The sequence below is a fragment of the Tamandua tetradactyla genome, chromosome 6, assembly GCF_023851605.1.
Source record: "Tamandua tetradactyla isolate mTamTet1 chromosome 6, mTamTet1.pri, whole genome shotgun sequence".
In the NCBI taxonomy this organism is placed as follows: Eukaryota; Metazoa; Chordata; class Mammalia; order Pilosa; family Myrmecophagidae; genus Tamandua; species Tamandua tetradactyla.
The window spans coordinates 84,329,477-84,353,521 of record NC_135332.1 but is presented as its reverse complement, the minus strand read 5'-3'; the positions used below and the strand labels follow the sequence as shown (position 1 = coordinate 84,353,521).

At 41.1% G+C, this 24,045-nt stretch overlaps 1 protein-coding gene, 1 long non-coding RNA gene, 1 other non-coding gene and 1 pseudogene across 5 annotated transcripts in view; 2 read left to right on the top strand and 2 right to left on the bottom strand.

The window, feature by feature from the left end:
- Positions 1–24,045, bottom strand: part of GML (glycosylphosphatidylinositol anchored molecule like) — a 60,051-nt gene that overhangs the window by 17,154 nt on the left and 18,852 nt on the right. For all 3 annotated transcript variants that reach the window (XM_077166634.1, XM_077166635.1, XM_077166636.1), the window contains exons 2-3: positions 9,002–9,090; positions 8,264–8,371 (exon numbers count right to left, since the gene is read on the bottom strand). In XM_077166634.1, coding sequence (XP_077022749.1) covers positions 8,264–8,371; positions 9,002–9,071 — 178 coding nt within the window. In that variant the 5' untranslated portion in view covers positions 9,072–9,090. The remainder of the gene's footprint in view (positions 1–8,263; positions 8,372–9,001; positions 9,091–24,045) is intronic.
- On the bottom strand, positions 316–3,841 carry LOC143688559 (ubiquitin-associated protein 2-like pseudogene; annotated as a pseudogene).
- Positions 4,601–10,001, top strand: LOC143688561 (uncharacterized). Its single transcript, XR_013178128.1, has 3 exons — positions 4,601–4,738; positions 8,948–9,218; positions 9,846–10,001. It is a non-coding gene; the product is annotated as an uncharacterized LOC143688561 (long non-coding RNA).
- TRNAA-UGC (transfer RNA alanine (anticodon UGC)) lies at positions 12,431–12,501 on the top strand. Its single transcript has one exon. It is a non-coding gene; the product is annotated as a tRNA-Ala (tRNA).

Sequence of the window (24,045 nt, the reverse complement as noted above, 5' to 3'; positions counted from 1 at the left end):
TTTGATGTATTAGTCCTTTGTCAGATGTGTGGTTTTCTTCTAATTTCTCACAGTATCTAACATGCTTTTTTTGTCCTTTTAACAGACTCTTTTTTTGTTGTTGTTGGGCTGATATATATTTGGGGGTCCCACCTCCCCATCTCACCCACACACCACCAGGGTGAACAGGAGGAGGAGAAGGAAGGGCAGGGCCCACAGCAAAGTTTCATAATCTTGAAGGCATGGGGTAGTGGGGAAGAGGAGGAAGAGGAAAGGAAGGAGAAAAAAAAAAAGGAAAAAATACAAATCCTATAATACATACAACAGGGTGGGGATGGTATGGGAATGGGACAGACATGAAGCTGAGGCATGGGGAGCTCCGCTGGGGGGTGGGGGGCAGCAGAATCCCCCAACATTCCTTTTTCTCTTTGATGCTGTTTCCATAGTTGCCAGGCTGAGAAGCCCTCTCAGAAGATGGGGCCAGGAGAAGAGGGCCAGGGCCTCAGTTGGCCCCCCAGCTGTAGCTGTTGTAGGCAGACTTGTTGGTCTGGGGCTTCTGCGGGATGGAGCTGGTCTGGCTACGTTGCCCGCTGCCCGTCTGCTCCTCCTGCTGGCGCTGGCAACAGAGAATCATCTGCAAATATGGTAGCTGGCCATTCTGCTGCAGGTGATGGTGAAGGATCTGGGAGTGTGGCTGCTGATGGGGGGTCAGAATGTGCATAAAGGGGGCAGGTGGGTAGGCAGCAGCTGTGGCCGGGTTGATGGGCCCCCCACTTCCTAGGGCTGAAGGCAAGTTGAAGGAGGCAGCAGGAGTACCGGAATGAAAACCTTGTTTCTCAAAGGACTGCTGGGTTTTGGAGTACACAGAACCCGAGATATCTGGCACGCCCGTGTTACATGGATACACCAGTGTTGTATCCATGAGACCCATATTCACCTGGCTGTTGGAAAGGGGTGGCCGATGCATTCACACTGATATTCACACCATGCTGCTTGGAAGAGGTAGGAGCCACAGGGAACACAACAGGCCCATACTGGAAGGTGCTAGGGAGGCCCGGGACCCCTGTGTAGTATGGCAGGCTGGTGTAACTGTAGCCAAGAGGCAGCACCGGGTTCAGGAATGTCTGCTGCGTGGTGTGGTGAGTCTGCGTCTGATTCTGTTGGGGTTGGGCCAAGGTTGTGGCCGGGGCTGGGGAAGAGGCATCCCCACGGCCAAACTTTGTGAGGTCACCAGAGTAAGGGTTGCTGGCCAGGCTACCATCCCTCCCAGTCAGCGGAGTAGTAGGTGTGGGGAATGGGATGCTGTAGTAATCCAAAGGAAATCTTGTCTGAAGCATCTGCAAGTCATCATAACCATATACCTGTGGCGGGTAGGCATGTAACAGCCCTGGAGCCATAATATACGGATTAGGCAACAATGGCGGGACCCCAGGAGGGAGGTTGGGAGGAGCTTTTCCTGAAGTCGTAGCAACTGAGCTTCGAGTCGAGGCTGTGACGGTGGAGTTGCTGCCTAGGCTAAGTCCCAGGCTACTGCCACTATTGAGACTGGAGGAGACATTGACCACTGGGGGAGGTGCAGAGACTGTGCTAGATGAGGTGGAGAAAGTGCTGGAGGAGGAATGGAGATTCGCCTCACTCTCCACGCTTGTGTGCAAAAGAGTAGATGTTGAAGTGCGCCCAGAAGATGTTGACGATGAAAGGGTATTCTGCTGAGTAGATAACGTGCTGCTGTGTGGTGTGGTGGTAGTATTTGGAATCTCCTCACTATGGCTCAAGCCACCCAAGGAGGATGAGTGCTGATTGGTTGTTGTCAGTAAAGAAGCTGCAGATACTGTTTCATTGAGAGGGGGGATGCTAGAAGTGGAAGGTGAGTCAGATTTCACTGCAGAGCCCGTAGCACCTTCAACAGATTGTGTGGTCTGTAACGGCGTGGCCTGCACAGAACCAAAGCCATTCTTTGCCTGAGTCAGGTCCTTTTGGGGTGACGAAGAGATGGAACTGGGGTACCGCCGAGTCTATGTGGATCTCTGTTCATACAGTGGACCCTGAGCACTATTTTGGGAGGTATAGGTTGTTGACTGAATTGGGCCACTCTGATAACCGGACTCCTGACTCTGGTTAGATGAAATTGTGGATGAAGATTCACTGGCCGTGCTGGTATACAGGCTACTTGGAGCCTGGCTTGAAGAGGCGCTCGTGGTGGGGGTGGACTCATAATCAGAAAGGACAGGCTCTGACCCAAACTGCAATGCCCCAAACTGCAGATTTAGCCCTGAGATATCTGCTGAGCCAGGCATCTCCACAGCCAAAGCAGGAATCTTTGAAGTCAAGGAAGTTTTTTTCTTCTGTTGTTTCAGTTTTTGCTGAGCCGGCTGGAGGACTGGTTGTCTGAAGATCCAGGAGACATCTGTGGAGCCGAGGTGGATTTGCTTGGAAGAGGAGAAGAGGGGGGTGGAGGGGCAGCTGTGAGTGTCGCCACTGCAGGTGGCTTCTCCTGAAGGAATACCTCCATCATGGTGGAAGATGGGGTAAAAGCTTGGCGTTTTGTAAAGGAGCTGTGTGCCGTTGAATCATTTGGGTTCTTCAAATCATACTGCACCAGCGATGGGGATTGTGTGGTCGAACCCATGTCCCAAGAGGAGGCAGTGGTGCTTCCAGATTGAGAATGCTGAGCTGCCAACTGAGCCAGGGCCTGAGCAGTCTTGAATTGCTCCAAGAACTGGGAACCTGTGGTGCTGCTGCCTTTAGCTTCACCAACATCACCAAATCCTTTCCCTAACATGCTCACCATACTGTGATGAGAAAACGTGTTCCCTGAAGCAGGCTGTGATATGGCACTCTGCTTCGAGTTACTGAACACCAGAGGCTGGGCAAGAGAAGGAGCCTGAGATGGATCCAGGTTAGATGAATCATTCTCAATCGAAGATGGTGTCTTTCCCAACAGAACAGCAAGGTCAATTCTCTGACCAGCGGTGAATGTCACATTCTCTGCAGGCAGAGGCACTGAAGACACATTAGAGGCAGTGAAGATCTTGGTCTCAGAAAGATCTTCGTTCCAATCTTCAGTTCCCCACTCCTCTGTTGCAGTCCTCCATGCACCAGGAGCAGTCTCAAATTTTCGGGGATAATTTGACCCCTCAACCCCAATGAAATCAAGTCTTGTCCCATCATCTGGTTCAAAGTGGCCAGTGTTGTTCCACGTATTGCCGCTACTACTGCCATAGTTATCATCAGTATTGGTTGGCTCTGCATAATCAGCTGGGTTAAAAGTTCCCATTCCTTGAGCAGAAAACCTTCCTCCCCTCCTACCAGAGCCACCTCTGCCTCGGCCACGGCCCCTTCTTCCTCTTTCTGTGCCTCTTCCAGAAGGCCCTCCACTCTTGGTGCCATCTAATCCATTTTCTTGTCCCCGAAACTCTCGTCCACGGCTGGCACCTCTCCCCCGTCTTGGTGGACCACCACGTCGCCGACTATAGTCTCTGTCCCGGTCTCGATTTTCTTTGCCTTCCTCGTTGGGTTCCATCTGACCACCATCCTTCTGTCCTGAGACTCCCTTCTTCTTCCCGACCATCTCCCAGGAATGCGTGTCTGGGTTTCCTTCCAGCAGTACATTGATGGCTCTGTTGACATCTCCATTGCAATCATGTAAAGCAATCACACACTCATCCTGGTTCTTGCCGGTGATATCAATCAATTGTTTTACCTTCTCCTCAAAGTCAGCATCATTATGGTCCGAAATCATCTGCACAAGTCGAATTTGTTCTGCAGTGGCCTGTGGCCGCTGCTTGTGCTGTGTCTGGTTTTGGTTTTGAGGTTGTTCCCAGTTTCCCCGGGCTCAGTTAGTGCCCACTGATGTCATCATTTACAGTATATACAAATAACAGTATTTACAAGGTAGAATACTCAGTCTCCTCCACACTGACCTTAACAGAATCTTTTATAGGGCAAATGTTTTCATTCCGATAAGGTACAATTTATCAATTCTTCCTCTTAGGCTTAGGTGTCAAGCCTAAGAACTCTTTGCTTAGATTTAGATACTGGAGATTTCTCCTGTTTTCCCCCCCAAATATTTCAGTTACATATAAACCTGTGTAACATTTTTAGTTAATTGTTGTATAAGGTTACAGGTTTAGAGCTAGGTCATTTTTCTGATTATGGATATCCAGATGACATAGTACCATTTATTCAAAAGGTTATCCTTTCCCCATTGAATTGTTTGTGTACTTTTGTCAGAAAGCAATTGGGCATATCATGAGTTTAGATAAGCATTTCATTTTCTTTGCAGTGACTGCACATATTATTGTCTTTCTGTAAGTTCATTATTAGTGTATATAGAAATGTCATTGATGTCACTGTGTTGTAAGTATCTTGAGAAGAGTAGCTTCTTCTACATTATCCCCTAATGCAGTAACATGTATCTTCTGAAGAGAAACAGTAAGGAGAGGTGACACACAGAGAGGACAAGGGGATATGAATATGGAGGAAGAGATTGGAGTGATGTGGCTACAAGCCAATAAAACACCAAGAATTGCAGGCTGTCTTACTCGGTGAGGTGGCATTGACAGATACCACACAATGGTTTAAGCCACAATGGGCTTGGTTAAACAATGCAAATGTATTGGCTCATGGTTCTAGGGATACAGGAATTTCCATGTCAGGATATTGGCAAGGCTCACTTTCTCCCAAGCCTGTAGACATGGATGCTGGCTTCCAGCTGTCCTTGGGGTTCCCTGACCTGCATCTCAACCCTGGACACATGGTGATACCATATACTTTTTGACTTTTATGACTTCTGAGTTCCCCTTAGAAGGCCTCCAGTAATATGGATTAGGTCCTACACTCATTCAGTTGGGCCACACCATAACTAAAAATAACACCTTAAAGAGATCCTATTTACCAGGGGTCATGTCCATACAATGAGGAATAAGATTAAGAACATCTGTTTGTTGGGATACAAAATCCACCCTACCACAACAGCAGTCATCAGAAGCTACAAGAGAAGCTGAGAATGGATTTTGCTCTAGTGTCTCCACAGGAGCGCTGTCCAACCTATAATTTAAGTTTTGATTTCTAAACTGTGAAAGAACAAATTTCTGTTGTTTTAAAACAGTGTTTGGCAGTTTGTTATGGCAGCCCTAGGGAATTAATACACTGTATTAGGAAATTTACATTTTGTTAATTATTGATTATGTTGGAACTTAAGGCTGATATTTTATTATTTGTTTTCTTTGTTTCTTGTTCCTCCATTTCCCTTTTGCTACCTCCTGTGGGTTATGTGAATACTCTTGAGGATTCCATTTTGACTTATTTAGAGTATTTTTCAGTAAATCTTTTTTCTATAGTTTTCTTATTGTATATACACGAGTAATTTGCACAAGTCTGCTGCTTCACTTTGGGTGAAATATAGAAACCTTGCTTCCATTTAGGACCCTTTAGTCTCCCCATGTTTTAAATGTTATTTTCATAAGTATTTGCTCTACATATATATTGAGCACCACCTCACAAGATATTAAAACTTTTGTTTCAACCATCACATATATATGATTTGAGAATCTTATTTCAAGTAAGACGGTCTGTTCTATTTATACCTATTTTTACCCCATTTTGATGGCTTTCTTTCATTCCTGAAGTTTCAAGTCTTCTTCAATTGCTATTTTTTTCCTGTTGAGAGAATTTCTATTAGCTATATTTTTAAGAGCAAGTTTATAAGGCACAAATTCTTTAGTTTTCCTTCTGAGAATGTCTTGACTTTTCCTTTATTCCTTAAAGTAAGTTTCGCTGGATATAGTATTCATGGTTTGACAGTTCTTGTCTCTTAGTACCTGAAAAATGTATTGTTTTTGTCTGTCTTCATTGGTTGAGGAAGAGAAATTCCCTGTCATTCAAATTGTTTTCCTCAATTAGATAATACATTGCTTTATCAAGATGTATTTTTTCCCTTTAGTTTTCAAAAGTATAATTATAATGTGTCTTGGCTTGTTATTTGTTCAAGTTAATTCTATTCGGGGTTTCCTCAACTCCTTGAAACTGTTGGTGTTTGACTTCCAAAAGTTTGAGAAATTTTCAACTTTTATTTCCTTGAGTACTATTTGGTTCCCTCCCCAGAACCACTTGATATGAACGTTAGCTACTTGTTACTGTACCAGAGGTCCCTGAAATCCTTTTCTGATTTTCCTTTTGAAATCAGTCCATTTTATCAACTTTTTTTAAGTTAGGAAATTCAAGTTGGATCTTCATTTTCACTGTTTTTATCTTCTCTCATCACCACTCTACTATTAAATCCTTCTAGTGAGTTTATATTTTGGTTATTGTTTCTTTCAGTTCCATAATTTCCATTTGATTATTTTTTTTAATAATTTGCATTTATTTACTATGATTTTCTATTTAAAAATTATTTCAAGAAAATTTCTAATTGCTTATAGAAACATTTCTGATGGCTAAATCAAAGTACTTATCAGATGACTCTAATGTATGATTCAACTTGGTCTTAACTTTTGTCACTCAGATTGTGATTTTTCTGGGTACTCCTACAATGACTGTCTTATCGTACCCTGGACATTTTAGATACTATATATTTCAGACTCTGGATCCTATGTCATCCTTTTTTTTTTTTTTTAACTAGTAGTCACCTTGTTAAGGTATAGCATGAGGGAGAGGTGTGTATGCATGCCCAGCTTCTTTATGTTTCACAATGATACTACTCTGCAAAAACTGAGACACGATTCACACTAGGACACAGAAGCTTACTTAGCTGCAGATTCCCTCTATACCCCTCTGGTAATTCCCTCTGACTCACAAAGCCTTCTTGTCTTTGAGCAAATGTGTAAGATTAGCTATAAGACCAGCTTTCTAATGAGCTCTATTCATGCAAGGGAAAGGAAGGTGGAGAGAAGGGTGCCAACTAGCTCCACGTTCTACTACCTCATTCTATCTTATTTTGATGATGGGCAGAGTAAAAACTTGGTCTCTGATTTTTAAACCCTTTCTATAGAGGTCTTTTCACTTACCATCCTGCACATCCCCAGAAATCAACACATTTCTTGAAGCAGAAATATATAAAGTTTTTTTCTTATTGTGAAAATAACATATATGCAAAAAAGCAATACATTTCAAAGCACACCAAAACAATTAGCTGTAGAACACATTTCAGAGTTTGCTATGGATTACAATTCCACAAATTTAGGTTTTTACTTCTAGCTGCTCCAAGACTAAAAGAAATATCAACATAATGATTCAGTAATCATACTCATTTGTTAAATCCTCTCTTCTCTGTTATAACTCCACCTTCTCCTGTGATCTTCTTCCCCATCTTTAGGGGTATTTGGGCTATGTATACAAGGGTTTTGGGACTCTCAAGTTTCTGCTGAAGGCTCTTAAGGTTTCATAGTCCCTGTGTTCATGAGAGTTCATTTAGAAAAACTGAGCCCCTACAGCTTATGGGAATAAGATATTCAATACAGGAATTCTGACTTATGGGAACATGGACGGAGCTGAGGAAATGACAGTCTCTAACAAGGGATTCTGAAAATCAGAAAAATAGTCCAGAACCATGTCCACTAGGAGGAGTACCTAGGTGTAAATGTGAAACTTTTCAGGAAACAACCAAAGGTCCATAAACACAACAGGTAAAATGGAAGGGAGTAATCAGAGGAATTTTTACTCAGGCCCTTAAGGTGAGCAACTTATAATCCAACACTGAACACAGGCTGACTAATGAATGTGTAACCCAAATCACACAAGTAGGGCTCATGGGGACTCAAGTACAGGCCATCTCTCTGCAGGCTGGGGGCCATGGGAGAGGAACAGTTTTTCAGAGGTTGAAAGGCCACTAAGTATGATGCAAGACTATCTTAGAAGCTCAGGCTCTGTTCTGACTCTGCACTGAACTTTGCATCCTTGTGTGGTCAGGCATTGCCTCTGAGGAGTTCATGGTGCCCTCCCAGCTCTAGGCCCTCTGCGAAGGACCAGAAATCAATGACCTACTACCCCCAGTGGCAGGGAAGTGTTGCAGGTATTGAGGTCTAGCTATATTCCCACCCAGAAAAGATATCTCAGGAGACAGGTAGAGCTGACTTCCCCAGTGTGTAGTTGCTGGTTCTATACACATGCTGCCCTATGACTAGGCTGTGCCTATTACTTGGGAACTCGCTTCCAGGATAGGCAAACCACATGGGAGGGGCACTGGGGCTGTGTGCAGAGAGGAAACCAGGTTGGCTCTGACACCTCAAACTGCTCAGCTAGGATCACTAATTCTCAAGTGTAAGAAAGATGTAATGGTACTTACGAATAGCGATTGTCATACAGCGCCTAGTTTCATACGGACATACGTAAGTTTCGGGGCAACTGAACTCGTTGATGTAAGAACAGCTATGGCATATCAAACTGAATGTCCCTGAGAAAAGAGATATGGGGAGCAGATGTCATTTCCAACATGTACTTTCCACTGATTCTGCCCTCCTCCCATGACTGGCTCCTCCTCCAAGCCTCCCAGGACTTCTTTAAATCCCATACAGCAGAGCCCTCTGTGGTGGTCTGTGTCAGGACAGAACTAGCTTCCAGGTTAGAAGTCAGTTATACCAAGTACCTTTCCCTGTTCTCAGTGACAGTGCTTGAGGGAATATTCCTGATCAGCCTGGACCAGGTGAACGGTGCTTTAAAGACTGGGCTCATGACTCCAGAGAAGGCCAGACTTCTCCTAAGAGTCCTGTGCCCTCCTGGATTTCTCTGGACTCAGGCCACCCCTGCCTGCCTCAGGTGGAGAAGTGCATCATGTAGAGACTGCCCCAAAGGTCCTCTTGTCTGATGCCCCTTTGGGGAAGCCCCCTTTTCTCCTGACACTCTCTTGGCTCATGATGCCTTTGCTTGGCAGCACTCTTCCAATAGACCTGATACCCTAACTACACTGAAAATGGAGACCAAAATAGGCTAAGGTGACTCATATTTCACTCTGCTCCTCCAATTACCACAGGTAATTAGCTGAATTTCTATGCTCTCAAAGAAAGTGAGAGTGGCTGATACTTACAACCAGGAGGACGTTGTGTTCCCACCAGGGGAAACCCCATAGCCAGTAGCAAGGCAAAGAGGATCATCATTTCCTAAAGAAGCTTGGACCTATGGGTAAGAAGATGAAGGCATGAGTGACATCATGTCTCCTTGGTGCCCAGCTTCATCACCTTCCAGGCACCAACTACCATATGAAACATGGCTGTGAGCGCCTCTGGCTCAGGAAATGCAGTCAGGTAGGTACTTAACCACATACAAAGTCTATTCCATAATTAAGCCATCATTTTGAATGAAGCCATCATTACTTTTCTTAATAAACGAATGTCTACAAGTTGTGACAATCTAGAGCTGCCTTCAGATGGTAGCACACCCAATGGCCCTGCATCCCCAGAGATTTATTTGTGTCTACTGCTTGACTCCAGACCTAACAATCAACTTAGGAAAAGTCTATGAAAACTGTCCACAGGTTTTTCCACACTCCTAACTTGGGGTTGGGCATACAGTAGGACAATAAAGGCAGAAGATGCTAGAAGCCAAATTTGAAAGCTGTCTTGCAATGTTCCTAGTGAAGGAAGTCTTCTACAGGGCTTGGACATTATTTAACCATGAGATATTGTATAAGAGGAAGTTGTAGGGAAAACTCCAACCAGAGGCATGTATTAACAGTTTGCTCTTGGGAATGCTTTTTCAACCTCTGCAGTTAGTCTTTTCTCCTGCTCATAAGCAAGTATGGTTTGCTAGATGGATGAAAACAGAACATTAGTTTACAGTATGTAGCATCCAACCTCCCACAATCATTGCCAAATACATACCAATCTTTATATTTAACTTGTTCTTAGAGACTATTTTACTTACTTTTGCAGCTTCTGACCAGCTGTCCTGACCAAAGAAATGAAAGCTGCAAGAGGAACTAAACCATCTTCCTCCTTATGTGCAAATGCTTTCTCAATGCGCTCCTGATAGCTGGATAGTTGGAAAAAATACTTAATATAATCTTTTAGCTGGAAAATGCTTATTATAGTTTTTAGTAGCTAAAAATATTTATTATAACCATGTCACACAGCAGTTTTGGTCCATTTTAAGTCTAAAAGCCCTTGCTAGCATAGCTTGTTGTGACCTAACCTTAAAAGTTTACTCTCTGTTCATGGTTACATTTAATGAACTTTCCCAGCTTTGTCTGCAGAGGTAAGATTATAATCCAAAGCATGATGGGACAAAGCCAGAAAGCACCATACGGACTAATAAACAGGCAAAAAAAAAAAAAAAAAAAGGACAAAAAGTAAAATATGCTGACCAAAGAATAAGCAAGTGAACGTTACTCAATTTAATGAATCTTGTAGCTTTGTTTGTTTTTTTTTCCTTATTTTTTTCTGCTTTCTTCAGGACTCTTGCCATTCCTTTGTCTGTTTGGTTATAAAAGCCCAATTCACTTTTCTCACTTTGAATTGATCTTGGAAAAATTTTCCTCCAGTTCCTTGTGAATGCATTCTCAGTAAACTCACTTTCTCACTAAAGCAAAGAGACTTGTTTCTCTGCTTGAGAAACAAACAGAAAGAAAGACAAAACCACAATATATAATAATCACACTATCAAATGACAAAGATAAAGAGAGAATTCTGAAAGCTATAAGAGAAATGCATCATAAGATTAAGGGTAGATTTCTCATCTGAAACCATGGAGGCAAAAACACAGTGGGATGTCATATTTAAGGTGCTAAAAGGAAGAAATTGCCAACAAATAATACTATATACAGCAAAAATGTCTTTCAAAAATGAGGGAGAAATTAAGACATTGCCAAATAACAAAAGCTGAGGTTTTTCATTACCATTTGTGCTGGTTTGAAAGGATGTATGTCCCCTAGAAAAGCCATGTTTTAATCAAAATCCCATTTTGTAAAGGCAGAATAATCCCTATTCAACACTGTATGTTTGAATCTGTAAATAGATCATCTGCCTGGAGATATGATTTAATCAAGAATGGTTGTTAAGCTGGATTAGGTGATGACATATCCCCACCCATTTGGGTGGGTACTGATTAGTTTCTGAAGTCCTATAAAAGAGGAAACATTGTGGAGAATGAGAGCGATTCCGAGAGAGCAGAGAATGGTGCAGCACCATGAAGCAGAGAGTCCATGAGCCAGCGACTTTTCGAGATGAAGAAGGAAAACGCCTCCCGGGGAGCTTCATGAAACAGGAAACCAGGAGAGAAAGCTAGCAGATGATGCTGTGTTCACCATGTGCCTTTCCAGCTGAGAGAGAAGCCCTGACTATGTTCGCCATGTGCCTTCTCACTTGAGAGAGAAATCTTGAACTTCATCAGCCTTCTTGAACCAAGGTATATTTCCCTGGATGGATACCTTTGATTGGACATTTCTATAGACTTGTTTTAACTGGGACATTTTCTCGGGCTTAGAACTTTAAACTAGCAACTTATTAAATTCTTCTTTTTAAAAAGCCATTTCGTTTCTGGTATATTACATTCAAGCAGCAAGAAAATTAGAACACCACTAGACTGGCCCTACAAGAAATGCTAAAGGAAGTTCTGAATATTGAAAGAAAAGAACCCTAGACAATACATTGAATTCACATGAAGAAATAATGATTCACTAGTAAAAGGAAGGACAAGGGTAAATATAAACACCACAGCTACTGTATTTCTGTTTTGTAATTCCATTTTTTACTTCTTACAGAATCTTAAATACAAATCCATAAAAAATAATGACATCTATGGTTTAGGACACATGAATTATAAGAATAATTTGTGACAAGAACAATATGAAAGTGGAGGGACAGAAAGGTATAGGAACATAGTATGCATATTCAATTGAAGTTTGATTTATGATGAAAAATTCAAGCCCAAGGATAACCACAAAGAAAATAACTGAAGTATATACAGAAGAAAATGAGGAGGCATTCAAAATGGTTCAGTATAAAATATCAAATAAATATTAAAGTAGGAAGTAATGGAAGATTTGAAGGACAACCACACACACACACACACACACACACACACACACACACACACACACACACCAAGGGAAAATGGCAGAAAATGCACTGCATTATCAGTATACACTTTAAATACAAATGGATTAAACTCTCTAGTAAAAAAAACAGAGATTGGCAGAATGGATTAAAACCCTAACCCAATTATATACTGTTTACAAGAGAGTCACCTGATATTCAAAGACACAGTTGGTTGAAATTGAAAGATAGAAAAAGTAATGCAGATAGTAACCAAAAGAGAGCTGGAGTTACAATACTAATGTGATTTAAAAAAAAAAAAAACTCCCCTTAATACAAAAACCATTACAAAAGAGAAGGGAGAACACTATATACTGGACAGAGGGGGAAATTCACAAAAAGACAGAAGAATTATAAACATATATGCACCAATAGCAGAGCCCCAAAAGTAAGTAGAAGGAAATAAATAAAAGTTAGGGCAGGGTGCATGGATGGTTCAGTGGTAGAATGCTCGCCTTGCATGCAGGAGACCCAGGTTCGATTCCTAGACCATGCACTGCTCCTGCAAAAAAAAAAAGTTAGGGCAGTATCATGGTCAGGTTCAACTTGGCCAGGTGGTAGTGCCTCTGTCTAGTTGGACGCATCTGTTGGTATGAGGACATTTCATAGAATTAAGTCATGACCATGTTGGCTGCATCCACAGCTGATTGCATTTGTAATCACCCAAGGGGAGTGTCTTCTGCAATAAGTGACATTTAATCTAATCACTAGAAGGCTCTTAATGAGGATTCAGAAGAGACAGTCTCTCTTCCGACTTTGGCCAGTGAGCCTCTCCTATGGAGTTCATCCAGACCCTTCATTGGAGTCATTAACTTAAAGCCTGCCCTACAGATTTTAGACTCTATGGTCCCACAGTTACATGAGACACTTTTATAAATTTTATATCTACATATATTTCCTCCTGATTCTGTTTCTCTAGAGAACACTAGCTAATACAGCTTGGTACCAGAAGTGGGGTCTTAAGAAGCAGAATCATAAAAATAGGTTTTTACAATTGATTTTCTGCTCCGACTGGACTTAAAGGCACTAAGGACTCTGATTCTCATAATCAGAATGATACTGCCAATCCATGGGGTGAGCTGGCAAAAGAGATAGTCAAGATATCACCTTTGGATTCTGCTAATGCTTCACTTGTATGAAACGAGGCTCTGGGGGAAAATGTTTTTGACACCTTTACAGAGTTTTCTGGAAATAGAAGGTATAGAGATGTTGGCTGGTTGTCAGATACACTGTATACATTAATGACTGAAAGGGATGGGCTTAAGGCTTCAAATGAGAAGCTTACACGTAATCTGACAGATGTCATCTGACAGATGTAAATATTTTGATGAGTGTCCAGAAGGAAAATCTTATTTCCTGTAGCTGTAGATTTGAGATCTCTGAAACTCAGACACAGAAAATTATTGTTAGAGTAGTAACTTTACAATGTAAACTGAAATCTCAATCTTCCATAGTGTCTGCCATTAAAGTGAGGGCATTGATTGGAAAGGAATGGGACCCTGAAAAATGGGATGGTGACATATGGATTGATAATGATGTCAGGGGAAAGGCTGAAACCCTAGGTCATGCTAAGTCTTCTCTAGATAACCCTGTAACAGTCTTCCCTGAGGACACAGCCACCTCACCTCCAGCCTGGCCTTTGATTAGCCCTAGAGTGATTAATCCTGTTTCACCAGATGAAGCTGTAAATGAATGCCCTGAAGCAAATGGCTTGGAAGATACTTCTAATTCTTTTCATGACCCACCACCACCACCCCTCATTTCTTTCAGACCTATAACTAAAGTCCCAAAAGGCCCCAAAAAGTGAGGTACAAAGTATCACTCATGAGGAGGTATGTTATACTCCAAAAGAACTGTGTGAGTTTTCCAATTTATATAGACAGAAATCAGGGGGAATTTGTGTGGCAATGGATTTTAAAGGTGTGGGATAATGCTGGGAGAAATATAAAGCTAGATCAGGCTGAATTTATTGATAAGGGCCCAATAAGCAAAGATTCTGTACTGTTATAGCTCAAGGGGTTAGAAAAGGCATTAAGAGTTTGTTTGGATGGTTGGCTGAAATATGGATTAAAAGGTGGCCAACATTACCTGAGGTTGAAATGCCAGAATTGCCCTAGTATAATGTAGATGAGGGGGTCCAGACGCTTAGAGAGATTGGAATGTTAGACTGGACTTATCATGGTAAGCCTGCTCTTACATCCCAGGAATGCCCGAATGATGCACCTTTTACCAGAACAGTGAGAAATAAATTTGTGAGACTAGCACCATCATCCCTGAAGAGCTCTGTAGTTGCACTTCTCTGTAGGTCACTGAGCTGGAATCCTTAAACACAATGGAGATGATCGGATCTTGAGTTAGCAGAAGCTACGTTGCAGCACTTAATCACCAAAGACAAGGTGGACTGGCAATCATAATAGACAGCAGACTCAAAGCAGGAGTCAAAATAAATTGACTTACAGAGACATGTTGCATTGGCTAGTAGATCATGGGGTACTTAGAAGTATAATAGATGGGCAGCCTACTAAATTCTTGTTTGAGCTGTAAAAACAAAAGAGTCCTAGGTCAAGTGACAGAAGTCTAACTTGAATTACAAAACTACAGTGTCATGGCCCTTTAATCAATTTACAGACTTGAGACAGTTTACAGACCCAGAGCCCCATGAATGAGTGGGAGGCCAGGCTAGGTCCCTTTAGAGGATAACCCTGTTATACTGCCACAAATTTATACTGTTAATCTTACTCCAAGCCTTTCCCAAGGAAATCAATGGCCTTTTACCAGGGTAACTGTGCACTGGGGAAAAGGAAATGATCATATATTTGGGGGATTATTAGATACTGGTTCAGGAAGGACATTATACCAAGGAACCCAAAATGTCACTCTGGTCCACCAGTCAGAGTGGGGGCTTATGGAGATCAGGTGATCGATGGAGTTTTAGCTCAGGTCCAGCTCACAGTGGGTCCAGTGGGCCCCTGGACCCATTCTGTACTTATTTCCCCAGTTCCAGAATGTATAATTGGAATAGACATTCTGAGCAACTGGCAAATCCCCACATTTGCTTTCTAACTCATGGAGTGAGGGTTATTATGGTAGGAAAGGCCAAGTAGATGCCACTAGAACTGCCCCTACCTAGAAAAATAGTAAATCAGGAGCAATACCAGATTCCTGGAGGAATTGCAGAGATTACTGCTACTTTTAAGGACTTGAAGTATACAGGGGTGGTGATTCCCACCACATCCCCATTCAGCTCTCCTACTTGGCTTGTGCAGAAGGGTCTTGGAGAATGACAGTGGATTGTGATAAGCTCAACCAGGTGGTAACTCCAATTGCAACTGCTGTTCTGGATGTGGTATCATTTACTGAGCAAATCAATACATCCCCTGGTACCTAGTATGTAGCTATTGATCTGGCAAATGATTTTTTCTCAAAAGCTATTAGTAAGGACCACCAGAAACAGTTTGCTTTCAGCTGACAAGGTCAGCAATATACTTTCACTGTCCTACCTCAGGGGTATATCAACTCTCCAGCTCTATGTCAAAATCGTGTCACGGGGACCTTGATTGATTCTCCCTCCCACAAGAAATCACACTGGTCCATGATATTGATGATATCATGTTGATTGGACCTAGTGAGCAAGAAGTAGAAACTTCTCTAGACTTACTGGTAAGGCATTTGCATGTCAGAGGTTGGGAGACAAATCCAACAAAAATACAGGGGCCTTCCACCTCAGTGAAATTTCTAGGTGTCCAGTGGTGTGGGGCATGTCGAGATATCCCTTCTAAGGTGAAGAATAAGTTGCTGCATCTGGCCCCTCCTATGACTTAAAAAGAGGCACAGTGCCTAGTTGGTTTGTTTGGATCTTGGAAACAACATATTACTCGTTTGGGTGTGCTACTCCAGCCCATTTATTCAGTGACCAGAAAAGCTGCTAATTTTGAGTGGGGACCTGAACAAGAGGAGGCTCTGTGATAGGTCCAGGCTGCTGTACAAGCTTCTCTGCCACTTGGACCATATGATCCAGCAGATCCAATGGTGCTGGAAGTGTCAGTGGCAAATAGAGATGCTGTCTGGTGCCTTTGGCAGGCCCCTATAGGAGAATCACAATGCAGACCCCTAGGATTTTGGAGCAAAGTCTTACCATCTGCTGCAGATAATTATTCTCCTTTTGAGAAACAGCTTTTGGCCTGCTACTGGGCCTTAGTAGAGACTGAATGCTTAACCATGGGCCACCAAGTTACCATGAGACCTGAGTTGCCTATCAAGAGCTGGGTGTTGTCTAACCCACCAAGCCATAAAGTTGGGCGTATGCAGCAGCACTCCGTCATAGAATGGAAATGGTATATATGAGCTAGGGCCAGAGCAGGTCCTGTAGGCACAAGTAAGTTACATGAGGAAGTGGCCCAAATGCCCATGGTCTTCACTCCTGCCTACATTAACTTTTCCTTCCCAGACCAAAGCTATGGCCTCTGGGGAGTTCCTTCAGTGAACTGACTGAGGAAGGGAAAACTTGGGCCTGGTTTACATATGTTTCTGCACAATATACAGGTACCATCTGAAAGTGAACAGCTGCAGCACTACAACCCCTTTCTGGCATGTCCCTGAAGGACAATGGTGAGAAGAAATCCTCCCAGTGGGCAGAACTTTGAGCAGTGCACCTGGTTGTTCATTTTGCTTGGAAGGAGAACTGGCCAGAGGTGCATTTGTATATGACTCATGGGCTGTTGTTAATGGTTTGGCTGGATAGTCAGGGACTTGGAAATGCTATAATTGGAAAATTGGTGACAAAGAGGTCTGGGGAAGATGTATGTGAATAGACCTTTCTGAGTGGGCTAAAAACATGAACATATTTGTGTCCCATGTCAATGCACACCAGAAGGTGACTTCAGCAGAAGAAGGTTTTAATAATCAAGTGGATAAGATGACTCATTCTGTGGATACCAGTCAGCCTCTTTCCCCAGCAACTCCTGTTATTGCCCAATGGGCTCATGAACAAAGTGGTCATGGTGGTAGGGATGTAGGTTATGCATGGGCTTAGCAACATAGACTTCCCCTCACCAAGGGGACCTTGGTGACCTGGCTACAGCCACTGCTGAGTGCCAAATCTGCCAGCAGCAGAGACCCACATTCAGCCCCTGATATGGTACCATTCCCCAAGATGATCAACCAGTTTCATGGTGGCAGGTTGATTACATTGGACCATTCCCTTCAAGGAAGGGGCAGTGATTTGTTCTAACTGGAATAGACACATACTCTGGATATGGGTTTGCTTTCCATGCACACAATGCAAAAACTTTTTTTTTTTAGTTTCTGCCAAACTACTATCTATGGACTTACAGAATGCCTTATCCATCATCATGGTATTCCACAGAGCATTGCTTCTGATCAAGAAACACACTTCACAGCAAATGAAGTATGGGAATGGGCACATGCTCATGGAATTCTTTGGTCTTACCATGTTCTTCATCATCCAAAAGCAGCTGGATTGATAGAATGGTGGAATGGCCTTTAGAAAACTCAATTATGGGCCAACTAGGTGGAAATACTTCAGGGCTGGGTAATGTTCTCTAGGAAGCTGTATATGCTCTGAATCTGCGTCCACAGTATGGTGCTGTTTCTTCCATAGCCAGGATCCATGGGTCCAGGAACCAAGCGGTGGAAATAGGAGTGGCACTACTCACCATTTCCCTAGTAATTCACTAGGAAAATTTTTGCTTCCGTTCCCTGCGACCTTGAGCTCTGCTGGTCTACAGGTTTTAGCTCCAGAAGAGGGAGTGCTTCCACCAGGAGAAACAGCAATGAGTCCATTGAACTGGAATCTGAGGCTGCCACCTGGTCACTTTGGACTACTCATTCTCCTGGGTCAACAAGCTAAGAGGGGGATTATTTTACTGGCTTGGGTGACTGACCTGACTAACAGGGGAAAATAGAACTGCAAATACACAGTGGAGGTAAAGAAGAGTTTTCATGGAATATAGGGGATCCCTAGGGCATCTTCTAGTACTACCATGCCCTGTGTTTAAAATCAATGGAAAACTGCACCAACCCAATCCAGGCAGGACTACGAATAGCTCTGAAAATTCAGAAATGAAGGTTTGGGTCACCCCATCAGACAAAGAACCATGGACAGCTGAAGTGCTTGTTGAGGGTAAAGGCAACATGAAATGGGTAGTGGAAGAAGGTAGTGATAAATATGAACTATGACCATGTGATCAGTTACAGAAATGAGGACTGTACTGCTATTTTGTTCATGTTATAGTATTTAAGTTGTAAGATATCAAGGTTAAGAATATGTATTACTTCAATTCAACAACAAAAAGACAGCCAATCCAATTACAAAATGGGAAAAAGACTTGAACAGACACCTACCAGAAGAGGAAATACAAATGGCCAAAAGGCGCATGAAGAGAGGCTCAGTGTCCCTGGCCATTAGACAAATGCAAATTAAAACCACAATGAGATATCATCTCACACCCACCAGAATGGCCATTATCAATAAAACAGAAAATGACAAGTGCTGGAGAGGATGTGGAGAAAGAGGCACACTTATTCACTATTGGTGGGAACGTCAAATGGTGCAACTGCTGTGGAAGGCAGTTTGGCGGTTCCTCAAAAAGCTGAACATAGAATTGCCATATGACCCAGCAATACCATTGCTAGGTATCTACTCAGAGGACATAAGGGCAAAGACACAAATGGACATTTGCACACCAGTGTTTATAGCAGCATTATTTACAATTGCAAAGAGATGGAAACAGCCAAAATGTCCATCAACAGAAGAGTGGCTAAACAAACTGTGGTATATACATATGATGGAATATTATGCAGCTTTAAGACAGAATAAACTTATGAAGTATGTAACAACATGGATGGACCTTGAGAACATTATGCTGAGTGAGACTAGCCAAAAATTAAAGGACAAATACTGTACAGTCTCACTGATATGAAATGACATTAGTGAATAAACTTGGAATATTTCGTTGGTAACAGAGACCATCAAGAGATAGAAATAAGGTAAGATATTGGGTAATTGGAGCTGAAGGGATACAGACTATGCAACAGGACTGGATACAAAAACTCAGAAATGGACAGCACAATACTACCTAACTGTAATATAATTATGTTAAAACACTGAATGAAGCTGCATGTGAGAATGATAGAGGGAGGAGGGCTGGGGACATAAATGAAATCAGAAAGAAAGATAGATGTTAAAGATTGAGATGGTATAATCTAGGAATGCCTAGAATGCATAATAATAGTGAAATGTACAATGTACAAATTTTTAAAATGTTTCTGCATGAGGAAGAAAAAAGGAATGTCATTATTGCAGGGTACTGAAAATAGATGGTAATTAATATTTTAAAATGTCACCTTATGTGTGAGACTAAAGCAAAAAATGTTTGTTACAAAATTTATATTTTGACTAGTGAATTTCCTAATATAACTTATGTAGATAGTTTGATTGAATGCCATAAGTACTTGGAATCTCAGGTAGGACATGAGATTTTGTTGGTTTGTCCAGAGTGATGCCCCGAAGAATTCCAGAGTGATTCGATCAGTGAGTGGAAAAGTATTTGCAAAGCCCCCTTCAGGGAATGGTGAGAACGGGGAGAAATTCAACTTCCCCAAGTTGAATTATTGATATTCTCACAAGCAGTGTGGACAACCAAAGCTATAGACTGAGCCCCCAGTCTTGGGGTTTGTGCATATGAAACTTAACCCCACAAAAGATAGGTCAAGTCTACTTAAAATTTAGGCCTAAGAGTCACCCCCAAGAGAGCCTCTTTTGTTGCTCAGATGTGGCCTCTCTCTCCAGCCAACATGATGAGCAGTCTCACCACCCTCCCCCTCTCTACGTGGAACATGACTCCCAGGGGTGTGGACCTTCCTGGCAACGTAGGGAAGAGATCTTGGAATGAGCTGAGACTCAGCCTCAAGGGATTGAGAAAAACCCTAGAATGAGCTGAGACTTAGCATCAAGGGATTGAGAAAACCTTCTCGACCAAAAGAGGGAAGAGTGAAATGAGACAAAGAGTCAATGGCTGAGAGATTCCGAACAGAGTTGAGAGGTTATCCTGGAGGTTATTCTTATGCATCAAGTAGATATCATCTTGTTATTCAAGATGTAATGGAGAGGCTGGAGGGAACTGCATGAAAATGTAGAGTTGTGTTCCAGTAGCCATGTTTCTTGAGGATGATTGAATAATAATACAGCTGTCACAATGTTACTGTGTGATTGTGGAAACCTTGTGTCTGATGCTCCTTTTATCTACCTTGTCAACAAAGGAGTAGAACATATATGGAATAAAAATAGATAGTAGGGGGAACAAATGTTAAAATAAATTTAGTTTGAAATGTTACTGATCAATGAAAGCAATGGGTAAGGGGTATGGTAGGTATAATCTTTTTTTTTTTTCCTGTGTTCATTTTATTTCTTTTTCTATTGTCTTTTTATTTCTTTTTCTGAATTAATGTAAATGTTCTAAGAAATGATGAATATGCAACTAAGTGATGATATGTGAATTACTGATTATATATGTTGATGTTTTATTTGGTTTCTTAATTTTTTAATTAATAAATAAATTTAAAAAAAAAGAATGTATATTACCCAAGAGCTTGCACCCTATTCTGGGGAGATTTAATGGGTTTCCAGTTGTACGTGGGACAATTGTGTATTGTTAGTGAGGAAAAAAATGTTTTTTTATTGTTTTCTATTTAGAGATTAAGTATAGGTAAAGGTGATTTGTGTAACTGCCAAATTGACAAGGGGTGGACTGTCATGGTCAGCTTCATGTGTTAACTTGGCCAGGTACTAGTGCCCATTTGCTTGGTTGGGCAAGTGCTGGCCTGTCTGTTTCTATGAGGACATTTCATAGAATTAAATCATGATCACTTCAGCTACATCCATAGCTGATTGCATCTGTAATCAGCCAAGGGGAATGTTTTCTGTAATGAGCGATGTTTAATCACTAGAAGACTCTTCAGATTCAGAAGAGACAGTATCTCTTCCTGCTTTGGCCGGTGAGCCTGTCCTGTGGAGTTGGTCCAGACCGTTCATCAGAGTCATCAGCTTCACACCCTGCCCTATGGACTTTGGACTCTATGTTCCCATGGTTACATGAGACACTTTTATAAATTTTATATCTATGGATATTTCCTGCTGATTCTGTTTTTCTAGAGAACCCTAGCTAATACAGGCAGAGATAAATGAAACAGCAAATTTTAAACAAACAAAGAAAATCCACAAAGCAAAATTTGGCTCTTTGAAAAAAACAATAAAATTGACAAATCTTTAGACTATGCTGACAAAGAAAAAATGGTAAGAATGCAAATGACTAAAATCAGAAATGAAGGGGGGGGAGATATTACAACTGACTCCACCAAAATAAAAAGGATTATAAGAGGATAATATGAACAATGATATGCCAGCAAATCAGATAAACTAGATGCAATGGATAAATTCCCTAAAACCTGGTAAAAAGGAAATTCCAGGACCAGATGGAGTTATTGGTAAATATAACCACATTAACAGAATGAAGAAAAAATAAATTCCTTATGGTGTATTCTAAGATGTTTTTAATTTTAGCACTTATATTTAGGTCTTTAATCCATTTTGAGTTAATTTTTGCCCATGGTGTGAGGTAAGGATCTAAATTCTTTCACTAGCCTCATTCCAAATTGCACTTAGCACCCTTTTAAAAAACAATTGGCCATAGATGTATGGGTCTATTTCTGGATCTACAATTCTGATCCATTGATCTTTATGTCAGTACCACAGTGTTTCTTAAATTATTGTAACTTTGTATTACAATTTGAATTTGACTAAGTATGAATCCTCCAACTTTGCTCTTTTTCAAAATTGTTTTGGTGATTTGCACTTCCGTATGAATTTGAGGGCTGTTTCTCCCAATTCTTAAAAAAAAAATGGCTGTTGAAATGTCAATAGGGATTGCACTGAATCTACAGATTACTTAAGGTAATAATAACAGAGAAGCAACATTAACTTTTAAGCTCCAAGAACAAGGGATGACTCGCCATTTAAGTCTTAAATTTCCTTCAGCCATGTCTGGTAGTTTTCAGTGTACGAGTATTTTATATCCCGGGTTAAAGTTATTCCTAAATATTTTATTATTTTTGTGCTATTATAAATGGAGTTATTCTCTTAATTTCCTTTTCAGATTGTTCCCTCCTAGTATATAGGGATACCACTGATTTTTGCATTTTGATATTGTAAACCGATTCTTTGCTGAACTCATTAATAGCTCTAATTGTTTTCTTGTGAATTCTTTCGGATTGTCTGTAGGTAAGATCATGTCATCTACAGAGAGAGTACTTCCTTTCAAATTTGGATACCTTTTGTTTTTATTGACTGATTTTTTTTAATTAAAAAATTATTTTGAACAAACCAATCACAAGTAAAGAGATTGAATTAGTTATTCAAAAGCTCCCTAAAAAGAAAAGTCCAGGACCAGACGGCTTCACATGTGAATTCTATCAAACATTCCAGAAAGAATTAGTACCTACTCTCCTCAAACTCTTCAACATAATCGAAGTGGAGGGAAAACTACCTAATTCATTCTATGAAGCCAACATCACCCTCATACCAAAACCAGGCAAAGATATTACAAAAAAAGAAAACTACAGACCAATCTCTCTAATGAATACAGATGCAAAAATCCTCAATAAAATTCTAGCAAATCGTATCCAACAACACATTAAAAGAATTATACATCATGACCAAGTAGGATTCGTCCCAGGTATGCAAGGATGGTTCAACATAAGAAAATCAATTAATGTAATACACCATATCAACAAATCAAAGCAGAAAAATCACATGATCATCTCAATTGATGCAGAGAAGACATTTGACAAGATTCAACATCCTTTCCTGCTGAAAACACTTCAAAAGATAGGAATACAAGGGAACTTCCTTAAAATGATAGAGGGAATATATGAAAAACCCACAGCTAATATCATCCTCAATGGGGAAAAATTGAAAACTTTCCCCCTAAGATCAGGAACAAGACAAGGATGTCCACTATCACCACTATTATTCAACATTGTGTTGGAACTTCTAGCCAGAGCAATTAGACAAGAAAAAGAAATACAAGGCATCAAAATTGGAAAGGAAGAAGTAAAACTATCACTGTTTGCAGACGATATGATACTATATGTAGAAAACCCAGAAAAATCCACAACAAAATTACTAGAGCTAATAAATGAGTACAGCAAAGTAGCAGGCTACAAGATCAACATTCAAAAATCTGTAGCTTTTCTATACACTAGTAATGAACAAGCTGAGGCGGAAATCAAGAAACGAATCCCATTTACAATCGCAACTAAAAGAATAAAATACCTAGGAATAAATTTAACCAAAGAGACAAAAAACCTATATAAAGAAAACTACAAAAAACTGTTAAAAGAAATCACAGAAGACCTAAATAGATGGAAGGGCATACCGTGTTCATGGATTGGAAGACTAAATATAGTTAAGATGTCAATCCTACCTAAATTGATTTACAGATTCAATGCAATACCAATCAAAATCCCAACAACTTATTTTTCAGAAATAGAAAAACCAATAAGCAAATTTATCTGGAAGGGCAGGGTACCCCGAATTGCTAAAAACATCTTGAGGAAAAAAAACGAAGCTGGAGGTCTCGCGCTGCCTGACTTTAAGGCATATTATGAAGCCACAGTGGTCAAAACAGCATGGTATTGGCATAAAGATAGATATATCGACCAATGGAATCGAATAGAGTGCTCAGATATAGACCCTCTCATCTATGGACATTTGATCTTTGATAAGGCAGTCAAGCCAACTCACCTGGGACAGAACAGTCTCTTCAATAAATGGTGCCTAGAGAACTGGATATCCATATGCAAAAGAATGAAAGAGGACCCGTCTCTCACACCCTATAAAAAGTTAACTCAAAATGGATCAAAGATCTAAACATTAGGTCTAAGACCATAAAACAGTTAGAGGAAAATGTTGGGAGATATCTTATGGATCTTACAACTGGAGGTGGTTTTATGGACCTTAAAC